The sequence below is a fragment of the Narcine bancroftii genome, chromosome 1 (genome assembly GCF_036971445.1).
Source record: "Narcine bancroftii isolate sNarBan1 chromosome 1, sNarBan1.hap1, whole genome shotgun sequence".
NCBI lineage: Eukaryota > Metazoa > Chordata > Chondrichthyes > Torpediniformes > Narcinidae > Narcine > Narcine bancroftii.
Genome location: NC_091469.1, coordinates 247,037,890 through 247,056,146, shown reverse-complemented (window position 1 = coordinate 247,056,146; position 18,257 = coordinate 247,037,890). Strand labels below are relative to the sequence as shown.

General features: G+C 42.0%; 1 protein-coding gene across 6 annotated transcripts in view; it reads right to left on the bottom strand.

Moving 5' to 3' along the window:
- The window catches only part of LOC138740896 (dynein axonemal assembly factor 1-like), a 297,316-nt gene that overhangs the window by 138,864 nt on the left and 140,195 nt on the right, over positions 1-18,257 (bottom strand). For all 6 annotated transcript variants that reach the window (XM_069894183.1, XM_069894219.1, XM_069894191.1 and 3 more), the window contains one exon: positions 2,144-2,265. In XM_069894183.1, coding sequence (XP_069750284.1) covers positions 2,144-2,265 — 122 coding nt within the window. The remainder of the gene's footprint in view (positions 1-2,143; positions 2,266-18,257) is intronic.

The window sequence follows — 18,257 nt, the reverse complement described above, 5'->3', positions numbered from 1 at the left end:
TAAAGGAGAGGACTGGCTGTCTGGTGTTTCCCTTGGAATAGGAGAAACAGAAATGAACTCTGTGGTGACCTGAAAGAAGAAAAACTCTGAAAATTAACAAGAACCCTTCTGACTGGTAACCATTTACATGTTAATATTAACTTTATTAATGTTAACTTCCGTGCACAATACAAGAATTGCCTGCAATCAGTGAGATTGGACTTTGAACCAAAGAACTTTGCTGAACTTCCACAAATGTGCACTTCGAATTAGAAGGGGGTTAAGTAAGTCAATAGAGATAAGTTAAAGTGTGATTCTATTTTCATGTTCAAAGGTAATTAAAAGCAACTTTTGTTTAAATAACACTTTGTCACAGTGCATGTCTATTGTTGCTAGGTTTGGAAGCCTCTGGACTCATAACAGTAATACTGCACACAATATCCAAATTTAGCCTCACCAATGTCATGTACAACTTTACCATAACATCCCAACTCACATATGAAGGCCAATATGCTGAAAAATCTTGTTTACATCCCTATCCACCTGTGACACCCCTTTCAGGGAATTTTATATCTCTATACCCAGATCTCTCTGTTCTACCACACTCTTCAGTGCCCTATGATTTACTATGTTTGTCCTTTCTTGGTTTGTCCTTCCTCACACGTGTCTGCATTAAATTCCATCTGGCCTTTTCACCCCATTTTTCCAGCTGATCCAGCTCCCTCTGCAAATTTCAAAAACCTTCTTCGCTGTCCATAACGCCTCCAATCTTAGTGTCAACTGCAAACTTGCTGATCCAATTTGCCACATTATCATCCAGATCATTAACATAGATGACAAACTGCAATGGTCCTAGCACCGATCCTTGGGACACCACTAGTCACAGGCTTCCAGTCTGAGAAGTAATCATCCACCACTATTCCCTGGCTTCTTACGTCCAGCCATTGAAGAATCTAGTTTACTACTTCACAGTGAATACAGAGCATCTGAACCTTCCTGACTAACCTCTCATGTGGGACCTTGCCAGAGGCTTTACTTAAGTCCATGTAGAAAACATCCTCAGCCTTTCTTTTGCCAACTTTAGTGGTAAACTCCTTGAAAAACTCTTATGATTAAACATGACCTACCACACACAGAGCCATATTGACAATAGCAAATCAATCCCTGGCCTTCCAGATGATTGTATATCCAACCTCTTAGAATATCTTCCAATAGTTTATCTACTACTGACATTTCACTGTCTTATAATTTCTGGAGTTACTTTATGGAGCCTTTTTTAAACAATGGAACGTGAGCTACCCTCCAATTATCCAGCACCACACCCGTGGCTAAGGACATTTTAAATATTTATGCCAGAGCCCCTGCAATTTCTACACTAGTCTCCCTCAAGCTCCGAGGGAATATCTTGTTAGGCCCTGGGGATTTATCCACCATTATTTGCATTTCCTCCTCTTTAATCTGTATAGGTTCATTGACCTCACTTTGTTTTCCTGACTTCCCATGACTCTATGCCCATTTCCTGAGTGATTTAAGATCTCTCCCATCTTTTTTGGCTCCATACAAAGCTGATCATTCTGATCTTCAAGGAAAGCAACTTTGTCCCTTATTATCTTTTGCTCTTCATGTAGCCATAGGATTTTTCTTCACATCATCTTCCAAAGCAACTTCATGCCTTCTTTTAGCCTTCTTGATTTCTTTCTTAACACTTTTCTTGCATATTTTTTTTATTGTCCTCATTTTTATTCCTTATTTTATACTCCATTGACCTGCTATTGGACCATTCCCATCCACTGACATCCAGCTTTTTCTTAAATGTTAAAATCAAGCCCTCATTCATCACTTTAGTTGGCAGCTCATTCCACATTCTCACCAATCTCTAAGTGAAGAAGTTCCAATTAATGTTCCCTTTAGATATTTCACCTTTCAACCTTAATCCATGTCATCTAGTTCTAATCTCACTTAACCTCAGTGGAAAATGTCTGCTTACATTTATTCTATCTGTACCCCTCATGATTTGTATACCTCTAACATTTTCCTACTCTAAAGGTATAATGATAGGCTCTCTTCTAGTTTGCCCAAGGGATGACTCCTTTCATAAAAGATAACACACCTTGGAATGAGCATGTGTGACATGAGACCACCCAAGAGTTTCCTGGTGACCTACCTGTCTTTTGGAAAAACTGGACGGTCATCCAGGTATGTTAGCTGCTTCAGACGCACAGTCAATGCCTTCCTGTAGTTCGGGATTTTTTTGACGACTTCATTTCCCATCAGGTTCAGCACATGCTGTGTAAAAATAAGGGGCTGTTTGGATGGACTAGAGCAGCAGAGCATGCCGCCAGCATGGTGAAGACACGGGCGGCACGATTAGTGTAGCAGTTATAGCAATGCTATTACAGCACCAACAACCTGGGTCTGAATCCAGTGCTATCTGTAAGGAGTTTGTATGTCTGCCTGGTTTTTCTCCTGCCCTCCAAAAACATATCGGCTTTGTAGGATAATTGGCGTATTTGGCGGCACGGACTTGAGGGCCTGTTACTGTGCTGTATCTCTAAATTTATATTTTAAAATTAAAATGAATGTAAACACTGGCAAAAGCCAGGAAGTAAGTGAGCGTGCACTTCCAACAGTTTTGTCACTGCACAATACAAAATACGAGTAAGGCTCAAGTGTTACTTTGATTCCTTTTCCCTGGCCTCTGCCCTGCCATAGTTGTCCTCATACACACATTTTTTTTTCCCGTTTCTTTTCCCAACTGAACTTTCTCTGTCCTCTTTCTTTCTTCTGCTACATGTATGAAATGTGGTTTGTTGAACACTCTTCTCTCCCTCCACTCTCCACCTTGATTCTAATTCCTCTCTCAAATTCTGCATTTGAAAACGAATACTGGTGTAGGGTACCTATTTCGTGCACACGATGATGCCAAACTCTTCTTCCGACGTCTCTAGCTCCATGTCCACTTCTTCCTACAGGATTTTCCACCCCTTCCCCCCCCCCCCCCCCCCCACTGCGCAGACCCCTTCTCCCCCTTAAACTTTCTTCCTCCTCTTTGACATCCCACTCCAGCCTTCTGCCAACTCTGGATCTTTATATTTCCCACACACAACTATCTTGACGTCACCACTCCCCTCACTTGTTCTAATCTCATCCCCTCAGGATGCTCTCCTCTCCACTCTCTCTACACTAATCTGAATCTACCAGAAAACCCAGTGGTCTGGCGTACTGATCTATACCTTTCGAAAGCCAGATGATAGATCTCAGACATCTCTTATTATGCTTTTAACAGGACCCCACCAAAAACATCAAGCCATCATTTCACGCACTATATCTGACTTCATCACTTCCAGCCATCTCCCTTCCTTGGCCATCCATATCCTGATGAAGGGCTCAAGCCCAAAACATCAGTTATGTATGTTTACCTTTGCTATATAAGACACTGTCTGACCTGCTGAGTTTCTCCAGCATCGTGTTTTTACCAACCATGGTGTCTACAGATTTTTGTGTTTTACAACAGGTACAAACAATCCCCCTCCACCACCACCTACCTGGCAGAACATGCTCATCCCACATTCTCCAATACACAGGGATAGCCATGGATATCCACATGGGCCCTAGCTATGTCTTCCTTTTTTTGTTGGCTACGTGGAGCAATCCATGCTACAATCCTACACAGAAAAGACTCCTCAACTCTCCCTCTGTTACATTGACAACAACATCGGTGCTACCTCATGCACCCATGAGCTCATCAACTTTATCCACTTTATTGCCAATTTCCCACCCCAACCTTAAATTCACTCGGTCCATGTTCAACACTCCCCTTTCTTGATCTCTCGTCTCCATCTCGGCAGACAAACTCTCGCAGACATTTTCCACAAACCGACCAACTTCCACAGTTACCTCAACTACACCTCTGCACACCTGTCCCCTGGAAGGATTCATCACATCTGCTCCCAGGACGAGGTTTTCCATGCAAGATCATCTGAGATGTCCTCCTTCAAAAATAGTGCGTTCCCCTCCACTACCTTCAACTCAACTCTCCCGGCATATCCTTCATTTCCTGCACATCTGCTCTGGGCCCCCTCTGCCCCCAAATACAAGGTCAAGATTCCTCTTGACCTCACCTACCACCCCAACAGTCTCCACATCCAATATATCAGCCTCCAGAATTTCCACTATCTATATCATTATCACACCACCAGCCACATCTCCTCCCTACACCATTTGGGTGAAGTAACATTTCACTTGTGAATCTGCAGGGGTCATCTACTGCATCCGGTGCTCATGCTGTGACCTCCTCTACATCAGAGAGATTGGATGCAGACTTAGAGATTGTTCTGTTGAGCAACTTCACTCTCTCCATTGTAAAAGTATCTCCCAATGGCAACCCATTTCAATTCATACAATATTAGAACATAGAACCCAACATCACAGTACAGGCCCTTTGGCCCTCAATGTTGTACAAACCCATATATTCCTTACCAAAAAGTACTAAACCCTCCTTAACCCATAACCCTCTATTTTTATTCCATCCATGTGCCCTGTCTAAGAGTCTTTTTAAACTTCCCTAAAGTTTCAGCCTCCACTACCATCCCCTGCAAGGCATTCCAGGCACCCACAACTCTGCATAAAAAAACTTACCCCTGATGTCTACCCTTCACCTCCCTCCCTTCACTTTATATATATGTCCTCTGGTGTTTGCTGATCCTGCCCTGGCTGGTGCTAGCTGTCCACCCTATCTATGTCTCTCATAATCTCTATTAATTCTCCTCTCATCCTTTTAAAAATCTTGCTCCAAAGAAAAAAGTTCCAGCTCTTCAATATTTTTCACACACTGACATAAGACTAATTCCCAGGATACTCGCTATTATCTTTTTTGCCATTCTCCAATCTTCGGACTTCTCCCCTGTGGCTAAAGAGAACTCAAAGATTATAGATACTGTCCCAGCTATCTCTTCCCTCACTTCTCACAGCAACCAGGGGTACATCACATCCGCCCCTGGGGTCTTATCAATCTTGATGTTTTTAATAAGGTCCAACACTTCATTTCAACATTGTCCAGCACACAAGTCTGTTCTCTATTCTGACCTCACCCTGATTAAGATACTTTTCTCATGAATTTAGGACCTTCCTAATCTCCTCTGCTTCCAGGTACATGTTGCCTTCTTTATTCTTCAGCAGCCCTATCTTCATTCTCATTATCCTTCTGTTCTTCATATATGCATAGAATACCTTCGGGTTCTCCTTAATCCTACATGCCAAGGCCTTCTCATATCCCCACAGAACTGTCCTGTCCTTTCTTCAGCTCCTTCCTGGCGACCATCTATAATTCCCTACCACATTCCCCTGCTCCAGGCACCCACCACTAAGTGTGAAATATATGTCCTGCATATCACCCTTAAATTTTCTCCCACCCCCCACCCACCACCCCACCCCGACCTCCTATGCTCCAGAGAAAACAACTGGTCTTTTTTTAAAGAGATATAGCATGGTTCCAGCTACTTCCGGCTCATGAGCCTGTGCTGCCCCAAATGCACCAAATAACCTATAAACCCCATACGCTTTTTGGAATGTGGGAAACCGAATCACCTGGTACAAGAAGAACATACAAACTCTTAACAGACAGTAGCGTATTCGAACACGGATAACTTGCACTATAGTAGCGTTCAACTGATGGCTGCACTGTTTCCAAATTTCAGAAATAAACAGGCAATGATTAACTTCAATGAACATACTAGAAAAAGTTAAAATAACTCTAAAGCAAGTAAGATATTCTGTTGAGAAACACAAGTGGAGAAGCTGGAATGTGGAGCAAATGATGAGAAGCTGGAGAGCAGCAATGGAGAGAAATGGACTGTTGAGGTTTTGGGTCGAGTGCCTTGGATTGTTGGTGAGGAGAAGAAGCTGAAGGAAGATGGGGATGGCAAATGTTTTATCCACGAATGTATTGGGCTGCCAGGATTAATGGTAGAAGCTGCAGAGTTTTACCTTGGATTTGAACACCACATTTGGCACAGATATCGATATATATCTATATCTACATATGGATATTTTTTTTTCACCCAGCTTGTTTAAGCAGTTGCCTTTAAAACTCCAGGACTTGGAAATTTCCCTCCACAGACAATTTTGCACAGCCACCAAACAGCAGAAAATTTCAGGAAAATTTCTGCTCTGGTGACAGTGTAAAAATGTCAGGACGGAATTTTTAATGCAAATTCCATCCCGTAATTTTCCCACTCATACCCCTAAACATTTTTACAGAACAGCTGCAGTATATATTGACCGAAGCCACTCCATAAGAAACAGGCCTAATGAATACAACGTTCCCCCTCCGACAAACTCCACAACACAGGAAGGCTGTGTAAAAGTACCCTTGTGTAAATTTCCACATTGGGACACAGGTAAGTATGCTAATTTTTTTGGAATAATTCTGGTTTCTATGTAAAAATGCCAAGTAAATGGAGAGGAAATATACACAGGTTTGGGATGTTTAAGATAGATAGTCACTTCCTTTTGTTGGTTCCAGCAGAATCAGTTACTTAACAGAGAATTGTGACAAAAGGTCACAGCACTTTAGGTTTACAAATGTTCCTCAGGGAATGAAGTGTGTTGTCATCACCTGATCTGCCCGACATATGACTCCAGGTCCACCAAGCAACAACATTTGCAGATGCTGGGGTCAAGTTGTGCTGACAAATTCAGCAGCTCATACAGCAACCACAGGAAGCAACACTTCAGGCTTGAGGCCTTCACTAGAAATCTAGAAAAAAAAGATGGACACCCAAACAAAAAGGGGGAGATAGGAGGGAAGAAGGCTAACAGGTAGGAGAGACAACAAGTGAATACAAGAGGGAGGGCAGAAGAGAAAGAAGCCAAGAAGCAACAGGTAGAGAGCCATGACGACTAGTTCTTGTTTCACCCAACCTTGGTGGAGAAAGCATGTTTACTTTTACCCTATCTGTACCCTTCATTATTTTGAATGCCTCTTATTAATTTTCCATTTTTCTAATGCTCCGGGGAATGTCCCAACTTATTCAACTTTTCATCATTACTCAGCTCTTCAAGCAACATCCTTTTAAATTTTCTCTGGATTCTTTCAATCTTATTACTTACTATCTTTGCCCTAGGTAGATGACCAGAACTGCATACAATACTGCAAATTTAGCCTTAGCAATGTCTTATGCAACTTCAACATAACATCCCAGGTCTTTAATAATGTCAGTCTCAGCAAAGTTAAAATCCAGTACTTGGAAGAGAATTTCTCATGATCTCTTGCATCTGAAAGATGACTGATTTTATTCACACCTCATTTCTTGTGTAATTATCTAGAAATGTAAAGATGATGACCACAACTCCTTGACCTTTAGGATAGCCATTGTCATAGATATGAGCAGACGACATGGGAAAGTGTTTAATTGGGGAAGAGCAAATTACAATTACTTGAAGCAAGAACTTGGGAAAGTAAATTGTTTTCAGGGAAATGCACTGCAAAAATGCAGCTTGGGATTTTCCCATTGTGATGGGGAAAGGGTGGTAAAATGACAGAACTATGCTTGAGGAGAGGTGAAACAGTTTGTCAAAAGGAAAAAGGAAGCATAAAGGTTTAGAAGCAAAAATTAATCAGGGCTCCAGAGAATTATGACATAGCCAAGAAATAACAAGAAGAGACTTAGGAGGGCATAAAGGGGGACTTGAGAAATAAGATTTAGGAAAATCCTAAACCATTCTACATGTATGTAGAGAACACGAGGATAACTAAAGTGAGGTTAGGACTACTTAGGGATTGGGGTGGGGGGGGGGGGGGAAGGAAACATGTGCTTGGAGGTAGAGGAGGTCCTTAATGAATAGTTTGCTTCAGTTCTGACCAGAGAGAGGTACTTGGTGAATGTGAGGTCATCAAAGAACATGCTCATGTATTGGAGGTTAAGAGAGAAAGTGTAGGTACTTCTGAAAAAGGTAGATTTCCAGAATCAGATAGGGTAGGGTAGGGTATGGTAAGGGTAGGGTAGAGTAAGGGTAGGGTAGGATCGGGTCGGGTAGGGGTAAGGATAAGGGTAGAGTAGAGTAAGGTAGGGCAGGGGTAAGGGTAGGGTAGGGTAAGGTAGGATAGGGTAGGGTAAGGTAGGATAGGGTAGGGTAAGGGTAGGGTAGGGTAGGGTAGAGTAGGATAGGATAGGGTAGAATAGGATAGGATAAGATAGACCAGATTACGGCAGGAATGATGATGACCTTTGCTTTCTCCTTGGACAATGGCAAATGTAGTTCCCTTGTTCAAGAAAAGTAGCAAGGAGAATCCTGGAAATTATAGACCAGTGAGTCTGATGACAAGGGTGGGACATGATTTACAAGCATTTGGAGAAGCAAAGCTTAATTAGGAATAGTCATCAATGGCCTTGTGAGGGACAGGTCCTACTTCATGATCCTAATTGAGTTATTCAAGGAGTTGGAAAATCGAACTTAGAGGTGGAGTATGTGGTTAATAGCAAGATTCTTAACAATATCTTGGGATAAAAACACACCAAAATGTGGAGGAACTCAACAGATCTTTTCGGCAGCTATAGGAAACAGATATATTGCTGGTGTGTTGGACCTGAGCCCTTCAAGGAATAAGCAGAACAAGCCAGAAGTAGGAAATCTCAGCAAGTCTCAGAATTTAAACAATGGGGGAGCAATCTAGACCAACAAATGGTTATGATAAAGGGCAAAATAAGAATTTATCACGTTTGTGTGAAAGGGGATGATGGAAGGAGAAAGGTGATTGGGGAAGGGGGGGTTTTAACGAAAGCCAGAGAAGTCGATATTAATGCCATCTGGTTGGAGGGTGCTCAGTTGGAAGATGAGTGGACAAGAGAATCATGGAGGGAGTTGTCCCTGAGGAAGGCTGAGAGTGGAGGAGAGGGGAATTTGTGTCTAGTGGTGGAATCACATTATAGATAGCTGAAATGGCAGAGGATGATATGTTGGAATGTGGAGGCTGGTGAGGTGGTATGTGGGGACAAGAGGAATCCTGTCCCTGTTGCACATGGGGGCGGAGGGGGCCAGGGCAGATGTATGAGTCATGGAACTCAGTTAGTGCCGAGTTGATGGTGGTAGAGGGAAAGCCATGTTATTTGAAGAAAAAGGATATCTCTGATGATCTGGCATGAAAGCCCTCATCCTAGATGCAGATGCGATGAAGATGGAATAATTGAGAGAATGGCATAAAATTCTTACAGGGGACAGGGTGGGAAGAGTCGGGGTAACTGTGAAGTTAGTGGGTTTATAGAAGATGTCTGTCAAGAGTTTGTCTCCTGGGATAGAGATAGAGATTGAGAAAAAAGAGTGTACCAAGTGATGGACCAAGTAATTTTGAGGCCAGGGAGGAAGTTGGCAGCAAAGTGGATGAAGTCAACAAGCTAATCATGGGAACATGAGGCAGCATCAAAGTAGTCATTGATGTAACAGAGGAAGAGTTGAGGGGCCTTCCTGTGTAGGCTTAGAGCACGGATTGTTCCACGTAGCCAACAAAAAGGCAGGTAAAGCTGGGGCCCATGTGGTTACCTATGGCTACCTTTTTGATCTGGAGAAAGTGGGATGAGTCAAAGGAGAAATTATTAAGGGTGAGGACAAGTTCTGCCAGATGGAGAAGGGTGGAGATGAGGCGGACTGGTAGATTCTATTGTCCAGAAAAAAACAAAGCGATTTGAGGCCTTTAGTATGGGGAATGGAGGTGTATAGGGATTGGATATCCATGGTTAATATGAGGAGATCGGGTTCAGGGAACTGGAAGTTGTTGAAGTGGTGGAGGGCGTGTGAAGTGTCCTGGATGTAATTGGGGAAGGTCTGGACCATGCGGACCAGTTGAGGTAAGAGGAGGCCAATTCAGTGGCACAGGAGCATGTAAACATGATGGATCTGCCAGGAGGGTGTGCTAGACAGGAGTTACATGGAGAAGATTAGGGAACAACCAGGCATTACAGGGCACCCCTGTGGCCATTCACCTCAATAACAAGTATACCATTTTTGATACTGCTTGGGGAAGGAGGGGAAACTACCTATCATGGACAAGCCACAGCGATCAGGCCTCTGGCACGGAGTCTGGTCCTGTGGCTAAAAAGGGAAGAGAGGAGAAGAAGCGAGCTGTAGTGATAGGGGATTCTATTGTTAGGGGGACAGAGGTTCTGTGGAAGAGATTGAGTATCCGGAATGGTATGTTGCCTCCATGGTGCCAGGGTTCATGATATCTCAGATCGTTCACAGCATTCTCAGGAGGGAGGGTGAGCAGTCAGGTGTCGGGGTCTATATAGGGACCAATGACGTAGGTAGGAAAGGTGAGGAGGTCCTGCAAAAAGAATTCAGGGAGTTAGACACTAGGTTGAAGGAGAGGACCTCCAGAGCTGTGATCTGAGGATTGCTACCCGTGCCACGTGCTGATGAGGTTAGAAAGAGGATGCTAAAACAGCTTAACACATGGCGAAAAACATGATGCAGGAGGAAGAGCTTCACGTTTCTGAATCATTGGGCTCTCTTCCAAGGAAAGTGGGACCTGTTCCGACAAGGCAATTTGCATCTGAGCTGGAGGGGGACTAAACTAGATTTGCAGGGGATGGGAACCAGAGTGCCCGAGCAGATAGAGGAGTGTAGGAGGGAAAATATTATGTGAAATTTGCATGCACCATTAGAAGTCAACAGGTTGTACGTGCTGGAAATTTTCTAAAGTGCATCTATTTCAAGGGAAGGAATATTCTATGAAAGGCAGATAAGTTTAGAGCGTGGATTGGCACGTGGAATTATGACATTGTGGCCATTAGTGAAACTTGATTGCAGGAGGGGCAGGACTAGAAGATCAATGTTCCAGGCTAGACGCGATAGAATGGGGGGAGTGAAAGAGGGAGCAGTGGCATTGCTCATCAGGAAAATATCACAGCTGTACACAGGCAGAACACACCAGAGGTCTCATCTACTGAGGCTATAGGGCTGGATCCGAGAAAGAGGAAAAGTATGTCCACGCTCATGGGTTTGGTAAATTTCCAGGCCCAGGCAGTTTTCCTGCTGAATTTTATAAATCTTTCTCTAAATGGCTTGTACCTACAACACTTAACCTCCATGTTTGATGACTCATTTAAAAATGGGAAACTTCCCTTATCTTTTAATGAGGGGAGTATATCTCTTATTTTGAAAAAAGGGAAAGAATCAACAGAATGTGCACCTTATTTCACTACTCTATGCAGATATGAAGATTTTATCTAAAGTTCAAGCAGATAGATTAGAAAATATTCTACCAATTATTACTGATTTTGACCAAAGTGGTTTTATTAAGCATTATTATTTTTATTATAACATTCATTGATTATTGAATATATTTACCATCCACTCCAATGATGGAATGTATTCTCTCGTTAGATGCTGAGAAAGCATTTGATAGGGTGGAATGGGAAATTCTGCCCAGATTTCATAAAATGGGTTAAATTAATTCATGTCCTATTAATTAATTCATGCTTCAATTTGTTTTAATTCACAACAATTGAAAATGTTTAGGGCTTCTAGGGTAACGGGGCAAAGATGCCCTACAAGTCCTTTGCTTTTTGATATAGTATTGAATCCTCTAGCTGTGGTTCTCCGACAGTGTAGACAATTTAAAAGAATAACTAGACGTGGAGTTAAACATAAAGTAATTCTTTACTCAGATGTATCTATTGCTCTTTATTTCAAATCCAAAGGTTTATATAATAAATATATTAACTTTGCTTGCCCAATTTATGCAGTTTTTGCATTATAAATTAAATTTGCACAAGAGTGAATTTTTACCCCTTAAAAGATCTTTTTAAAGGTAACCTAATTTTTTTTTTTGTTAAAAATAGTGAAGGACCAATTCCAATATTTAAGAATTATTATGAAAAGTTATAAAAATTTATTGAAAGAAAGTTTTTTGGTATAACTTAATCAGGTTAAAGTACTTGGATTATTGGGATGGTCACCCTTATCTATTACAATGATTAGATGTATCAATTAAATCAAAATAAACATTTCACCTAAACCTCTATACTTTTTTTCAAGTTTTACCATTTATCACACCTAAATCCTTCTTTAACTCGTTAGACAATATTTCTTCATTCATATGGCAGGGAAAACAACCACGTATCAATAAAGCCTATCTGCAAAAGACTATAAGGAATGGGGATTATCACTTCCAATTTTTTACTTTTATTATTGGGCAGCTAATATACATAATCTACTCTTATTATTAGATTTTGATAAATTAGTGAATCACCTTGGGTAGAAATGGAACTGAAGTTTTCTAAAAAATCATCTCTGTTGGCAATTTTAGGTTCCTTTTTACGCTTTTCCTTTTCTAAATTGACACATAATCTGATAATGAGAAATAGGCTGAGAATATGGGCTCCATTTAGGACAATTTTTGCTTATAACAGTTTTTCTCTTCCTAGTGCCATTTCAGATAACCATCTTTTTCAGCCGTCTGTGTTAGACGCAGGCTTTACAGAATGATAAAGATTAGGTATCAAGTTATAAAGATCTTTCTGTTTGGGATAATTTTGCTGCTTTTGAACAATTGCCAGCTAAATTTTACTTTTCTAATAGACATTTTTTAGTTATTTACAAGTTAGGCATTTTGTTCAGTCCAAACTTTCTGATTTTCCTCAAATCTCAAATTCAAATATTTTAAATTTATTTTTTAATTTAGTTTGTTCACGGTGGATTAATATTATCTATTGATAATGACATTGGATTTAAGATCAGCCTCAATGACTGGGATTAAGAATGATTGGAAACATTTTTAGATGAAGATTGATACTCTGCTCTCAGCTTGATTAATGATTCTTCATTTTGTGCAAGGCATTGTTCATTACAATTTAAGGTGGTACATAGAACACGTATGTCCAAACTCAAATTATCTCGTCTTTATGTAGATATTGATCCATTATGTGAGAAGTGTAAAATTTATGTTCTGGAAGTGCCCCAATTTAGGAAGATTTTGGGACAACATTTTCCAAATTGTATCAACGATTTTTAAAATCAAAATAGAACCTGCCCTTTAATTGTCTTGTTTGATTTTTCTCTCAAACTGAATCTACCTCTGTCTGCAACCCAGAAGTGTTGATAGCCAGATGAGCAATTTTATTGAAATGGAAAGGTGACATGTTACCAACTCTTGCACAGTGGTTACATGATGTAATATCCTATTTAAGCTTGGAGAAAATTAGGTACAACATGAAAAATAGAAAGTTTCAATTTGACAAGATGTGGGACCTATTCATAGAATACTACCATGATTGGAAGATTTAAGAAGTTTGGATGCTCCAGTGCTTCTCTGTCTAGTGTCTGAAGGTCATTATTTGATCCATATTTTCACATATTTTTGTGGAGGGAGGGGGTAGATTAGATTTAGGTTAGGGCATTTTTTTTACATTTTTTTTTAGATTAATTTGTTAATATGGATTTAAATATGGTTGTTATCGACCATATCATCAAATTAGACAGAATTTACCCCTAGTTTAGACCAACTAAAAACTAATGTAGTTTACTTAGTTTCTATCCAGAATTATTTTTAAGAAACATTATTAAATAAACAAATATGGATAGGGTCTTTTGATTTACTTTTGTATTAATTTGTGTTATGTACACGAAATGACCTGTTATTTGTTTTATTAGAGACTTTGTATTTAGGATTTATATGTTAAACTCAATAAAAATATTCTAAAAAGAATAGTACAGGTACATGATCCTTTATCCAGATATTTAAAATCTGGAAAGCTCCAAAATCCAGCAAGTGGGGACCAGCGGTCAGGGGAGGTGGCCGATGGACTGGTGGTCGGGGGAGACTGCCAGGCGGCTGAGGGACGCGATTGGGGGAGACTGCCAGGCGGCCGAGGGACCAGTGGTCAGGGGAGACGGCCAAGGGACCGCGGTCCGGGGAGACTGCCAGGCGGCCGAGAAATCGACGGTCGGGGGAGATGGCTGGGGTAGACTGCCGGGCAGCTGAGGGAGACTGCTGGGAGGCCGAGAGACTGGTGGTCGGGGGAAACGGCCGAGGGACTGTGGTCAGGAGAGACTGCCAGGCGGCCGAAGGACCGGTGGTCAGGGAAAATGGCCGAGGGACCGCAGTCGGGGGAGATGTCCGGACGGCCGAGGGACCACGGTCAGGGCAGATGGCCAGGGTAGACTGCCAGGCGGCCGCGAAACGTGGTTGAGGGAGGTCGCCGGGCAGCCGCGGGACTGGTGGTCAGGGGAGACAGCCGAGGGACCGAGGTCGGGGTAGACTGCCAGGCGGCCGAGGGACTGCGGTCAGGGGTGTAGTCAGGCAACCGAGGGACTGCGGTCGGGGGTGTGGTCGGGCGGCCGAGGGACTGCGGTCGGGGGTGTGGTCGGGTGGCCGAGGGTCCACGGTTGGGGGAGACATCTGGGTGGCGAGGGACCGGCGGTCGGAGGAGACGGCCAGACGACTGGAAAGGGATGGGGGTGAATACGACAGCACAATTTGGGTGGGCTTTTCGAAATCCGGAAAAATTTGAAATTTGGAACACATCGTCCCCCAAAGGTTCTGGATAAAAATCGTGTACCTTATTATAGACTGCCCAATAGTCAACGAAAATTGGAGGAACAAATCTGTAGAGAGTTAGCAGGCAGCTTCAGGAAATACAGGGTTGTAATAGTATGGGATTTTAACTTTCCACATATTGACTGCGCCTCCAATACTGTAAAATGGTTGGACGGCTTGGAGTTTGTCCAATTGTTCAAGAAAGTTCCAAATCAATATATAGAGGTATCTACTAGAGAGAGTGGATTACTGGATCTCCTTTTAGGAAATGGGAAAAGACAGATATATGTGTTGGGGAACATTTTCAAGTCTTGGCCTCGAGTTGAGATTCTAAAGTGGAGAAAGGCCAATTTTGAGGATCTGGAATGTGTGGATTGGGATAATATATTTTGTGGCAAGGATGTGCGATGTACGTCCCTGTCAAGATTAAAGGCTAGGTCAGCAGGCCTATGGAACCTTGGATTTCAAGGGATATTGGAAATCCAGTTTGGAAGAAGAGAAAGATAAAAATGCAAGAGAAACCTCAAGAAAAAAATAAGGAAGGAAAAAAAGAAGACACAAGGTTCCTTTGGCAGACAATATGAAGGAAAATCCTAAGGGTTTATACAGGTATATTAAGAGCAAAAGCAAGAGTAAGGGACAAAATTGGTCCGCTTGAACATCAGAGTGGTCAGCTTTGTATGAAACCAAAAAAGATGGGGAGGCCTTAAGTGGTTCTTTTCAATCCTGTTCACTCAGGAAACAGGTATAGAGTTGTGGGAAGTAAAGAAACAAGCTGTGAGATCATAGAATATACAGATTAAAGGGAAGAAAATGCTTGCTGTCTTAAAGTAAATAAGGGTGGATAAATCCCCAGGGCCTAACATGATATTCCCTTGGGCCTTGAGGAAGGCTTGTGTAGAAATTGCAGGGGCTCTGCAGAAAAATTTTAAATATCCTTAGCCACGGGTGATGTATGCCAGAGGATTGGAGGGTAGCTCACATTGTTCCGTTGTTTAAAACAGGCTCCAAGAATAACCCTGGAAATTATAGACTAGTGAGTCTGATGTCAGTAGAAGGTGTTCTAAGAGATCAGATATGGGATTTATTTGGATAGCCTGAAACTAATTAGGGATAATCAACCTGGCTTTGTGCATGGCAGGTCATGTTTAACCTATCTTAAGAGTTTTTCAAAGAGGTTATCAGGAAAGCTGGCGAAGGAAAGGCTACATGGATTTCAGTAAGGCCTCTGGCAAAGTCCCACATGGGAGGTTAGTCAAATGAGAGGTATTCATGCTGAAGTAGTGAACTGGTTTCAAGAATGGCTGGAAGGGAGAAGAGAGAGAGTAGTAGTGGATGATTGCTTCACAGACTGGAGGTCTGTGACTAGTGGTGCAACTCAGGGATCGGTGCTGGGACCAATGTTGTTTGTTATCTGTATCATTGATATGGATAATAATGTGGTAAACTGGATCAACAAGTTTGCAGATAACGTGAAGATTGCAGGTGTTGTGGACAGCGAAGAATGTTTTCAAAGCTTGCAGATCTGGAAAAGATGGAAAAATGAACTGAAAAATGGGAGATGGAGTTTAATGCAGACAAGTGTGAGGGGTTGCATTTTGGAAGATCAAACCAAGAAAGGACATACACAGTAAATGGAAGGACCCTTGGGAATGTAGTACAACAGAGGGACCTGGTAATACAAATACATCATTCCCTGAGAGAGGCATCTCAAGTGAATAGGGTTGTAAAGATAACTTTTTACTTATTAGCCTTGATAAATCAAAGTATTGAGTATATGAGCTGGGATATTATGGTAAAGTTGTACAACACATTAATGAGGCCAAATGTGGAGTATTATGTGCATTTTTGGTCACCTAACTACTGGAAATATATCAATAAGGTAGAAAAAGTGCAGAGAAGATTTACTAGGAAGTTGCACGGTCTTCAGGAACTGAGTTACAGGGTAAGGTTAATCAGATTAGGACTTTATTCTCTGGAGAGAAGAAGAATGAGGGAGATCAGATATAGGGATATTTAAAATTATGAGAAGGATAGCTAGAATAATTGTAATTGGGCTTTTTACATTGAGGGTAGGTGAGGGGACATGGGTTAAGAGTGAAAGGGAAAAGTTTAGGGGAACTTCTTCAACAGAGAGTGGCAGGAATGTGGAATGAGCTGCCAGCTGAGGTGGTGAATCTAAATATAAAATATATGATAACATAACTATATATTAATTTGGATTGCTTCAGATGACACTCAAGGATCCCAAAAATAACATTTTTCAAGAAATTATTACTCATTTACAGAAAACTTCACTGGCTAGGAGAATTCAAAATAATTTTAAAAATTATAATTTTAATCTCATTATTCTAGTGTACGGGCTCCAAATTTGTAAAAGTGCAGAATATTTACCCCCTTAAACTATAAATATTTTTTTCTAAAAGGTTAGTTCAGGTTAAGGGGGGGGGTAGGGTTTTTTTTAGTTTTTAATGTTAGTAGTATCTTAGTTTTTTGTTCTTTTCATTTTTTATATATTATCAAGATATATTTGTAAACATTGTAACACTGTGAGTTGATATTAATTGTCATAATTTTCATATATGTGTTGATTTAAATAAAATATTCAAAAGAAACAAGAATTTTGACAGGTACATGGATGGGAGAGGTATGGAGGCTTATGGACTGTGGAGAGGGGGGTTAGGTCTGTGTGACTAGGCAAAAAAATGGTTCGGCACAGACTGGCAGGAGCCAGTTTCTGCACTGTAATATTCTATGGCTTTCTGAGGGGGTGAGATTGGAATGAGTAAGGGGAGTAGTGAAGACGATCTGGTTGATGTCATGGCAGCAGTTGTAAATATAAAGTACCAGAGCAGACACAAGATTGGGGCAAGGTGTCCAGGAGGAAAAAAGAAGGATTCAAGCAGGAGAAGGGATCTGTAATGGGGGTGATAAATCGTGGTTGGGAAAATAGGCATGGAGACAGAGTCGATGATAGAAGAGTTCTCATCGTGATGTGTATGGTACTCATTAAGGTGTGGGCGAAGGGGATGAAGGTGAGGCCTCTACTGAGGACCGAGTGTTCAATCTCTGAGAGGGGAAGGTCAAAGAGGCTGGTGAAGACCAGACAGGGGCTGGGGGAATAGGTCAGTGAGGTAGGTTGTCATGGCGGGGAAGAGGTGGATAAGGAGTTGGAGGGTAGGAAGGGTCCAAGGGAGGGTGGAGAGAGAGAGGCCTGTGTGCTTCCAGAGTCAGTGTGGGAGTTCATGATGGAGGCTCATTCCTGTGGGTTGCAGGGGCCAAGGTGGAAACCCACATCTGAAGCTCGGTTCTGTAGGTCACTGAGCTCAAGGTGAAAGTTTGTGGAGGAGGCTCAATTCTGTAGGTTGCTGGGGCCATATCGGAGACCCATGTGTGAAGCCCGGACCTCTGGGCCAGCGGGTTCAGGGTGAAAGTTCATGTCAGAGGTTTGATCCTGTAGGTTACTGAGGCAAAGATGGAGATGCATGTCAGGAGCTCTCTCCTGTGGGTCGCCTGGGGCCAGAGTGGAGACCCACATGGGAGGTCAACGAGAAGGTAGTCACCAGGGATGCAAGATTCCAGTCCTTGATGGATGCTAAGCATGAGTAATCAGCGGTTGAATGCGTGGACTCAGCAAAGAATGAAGTGTTGGAGAGATCTGTGGCAGATCGTGGCAAGTGAGGTATGGAGATGTGGTAGCGAAAGAGCAAAGGTACATTGATACCTGTGCATCAGGCTGAGGGTA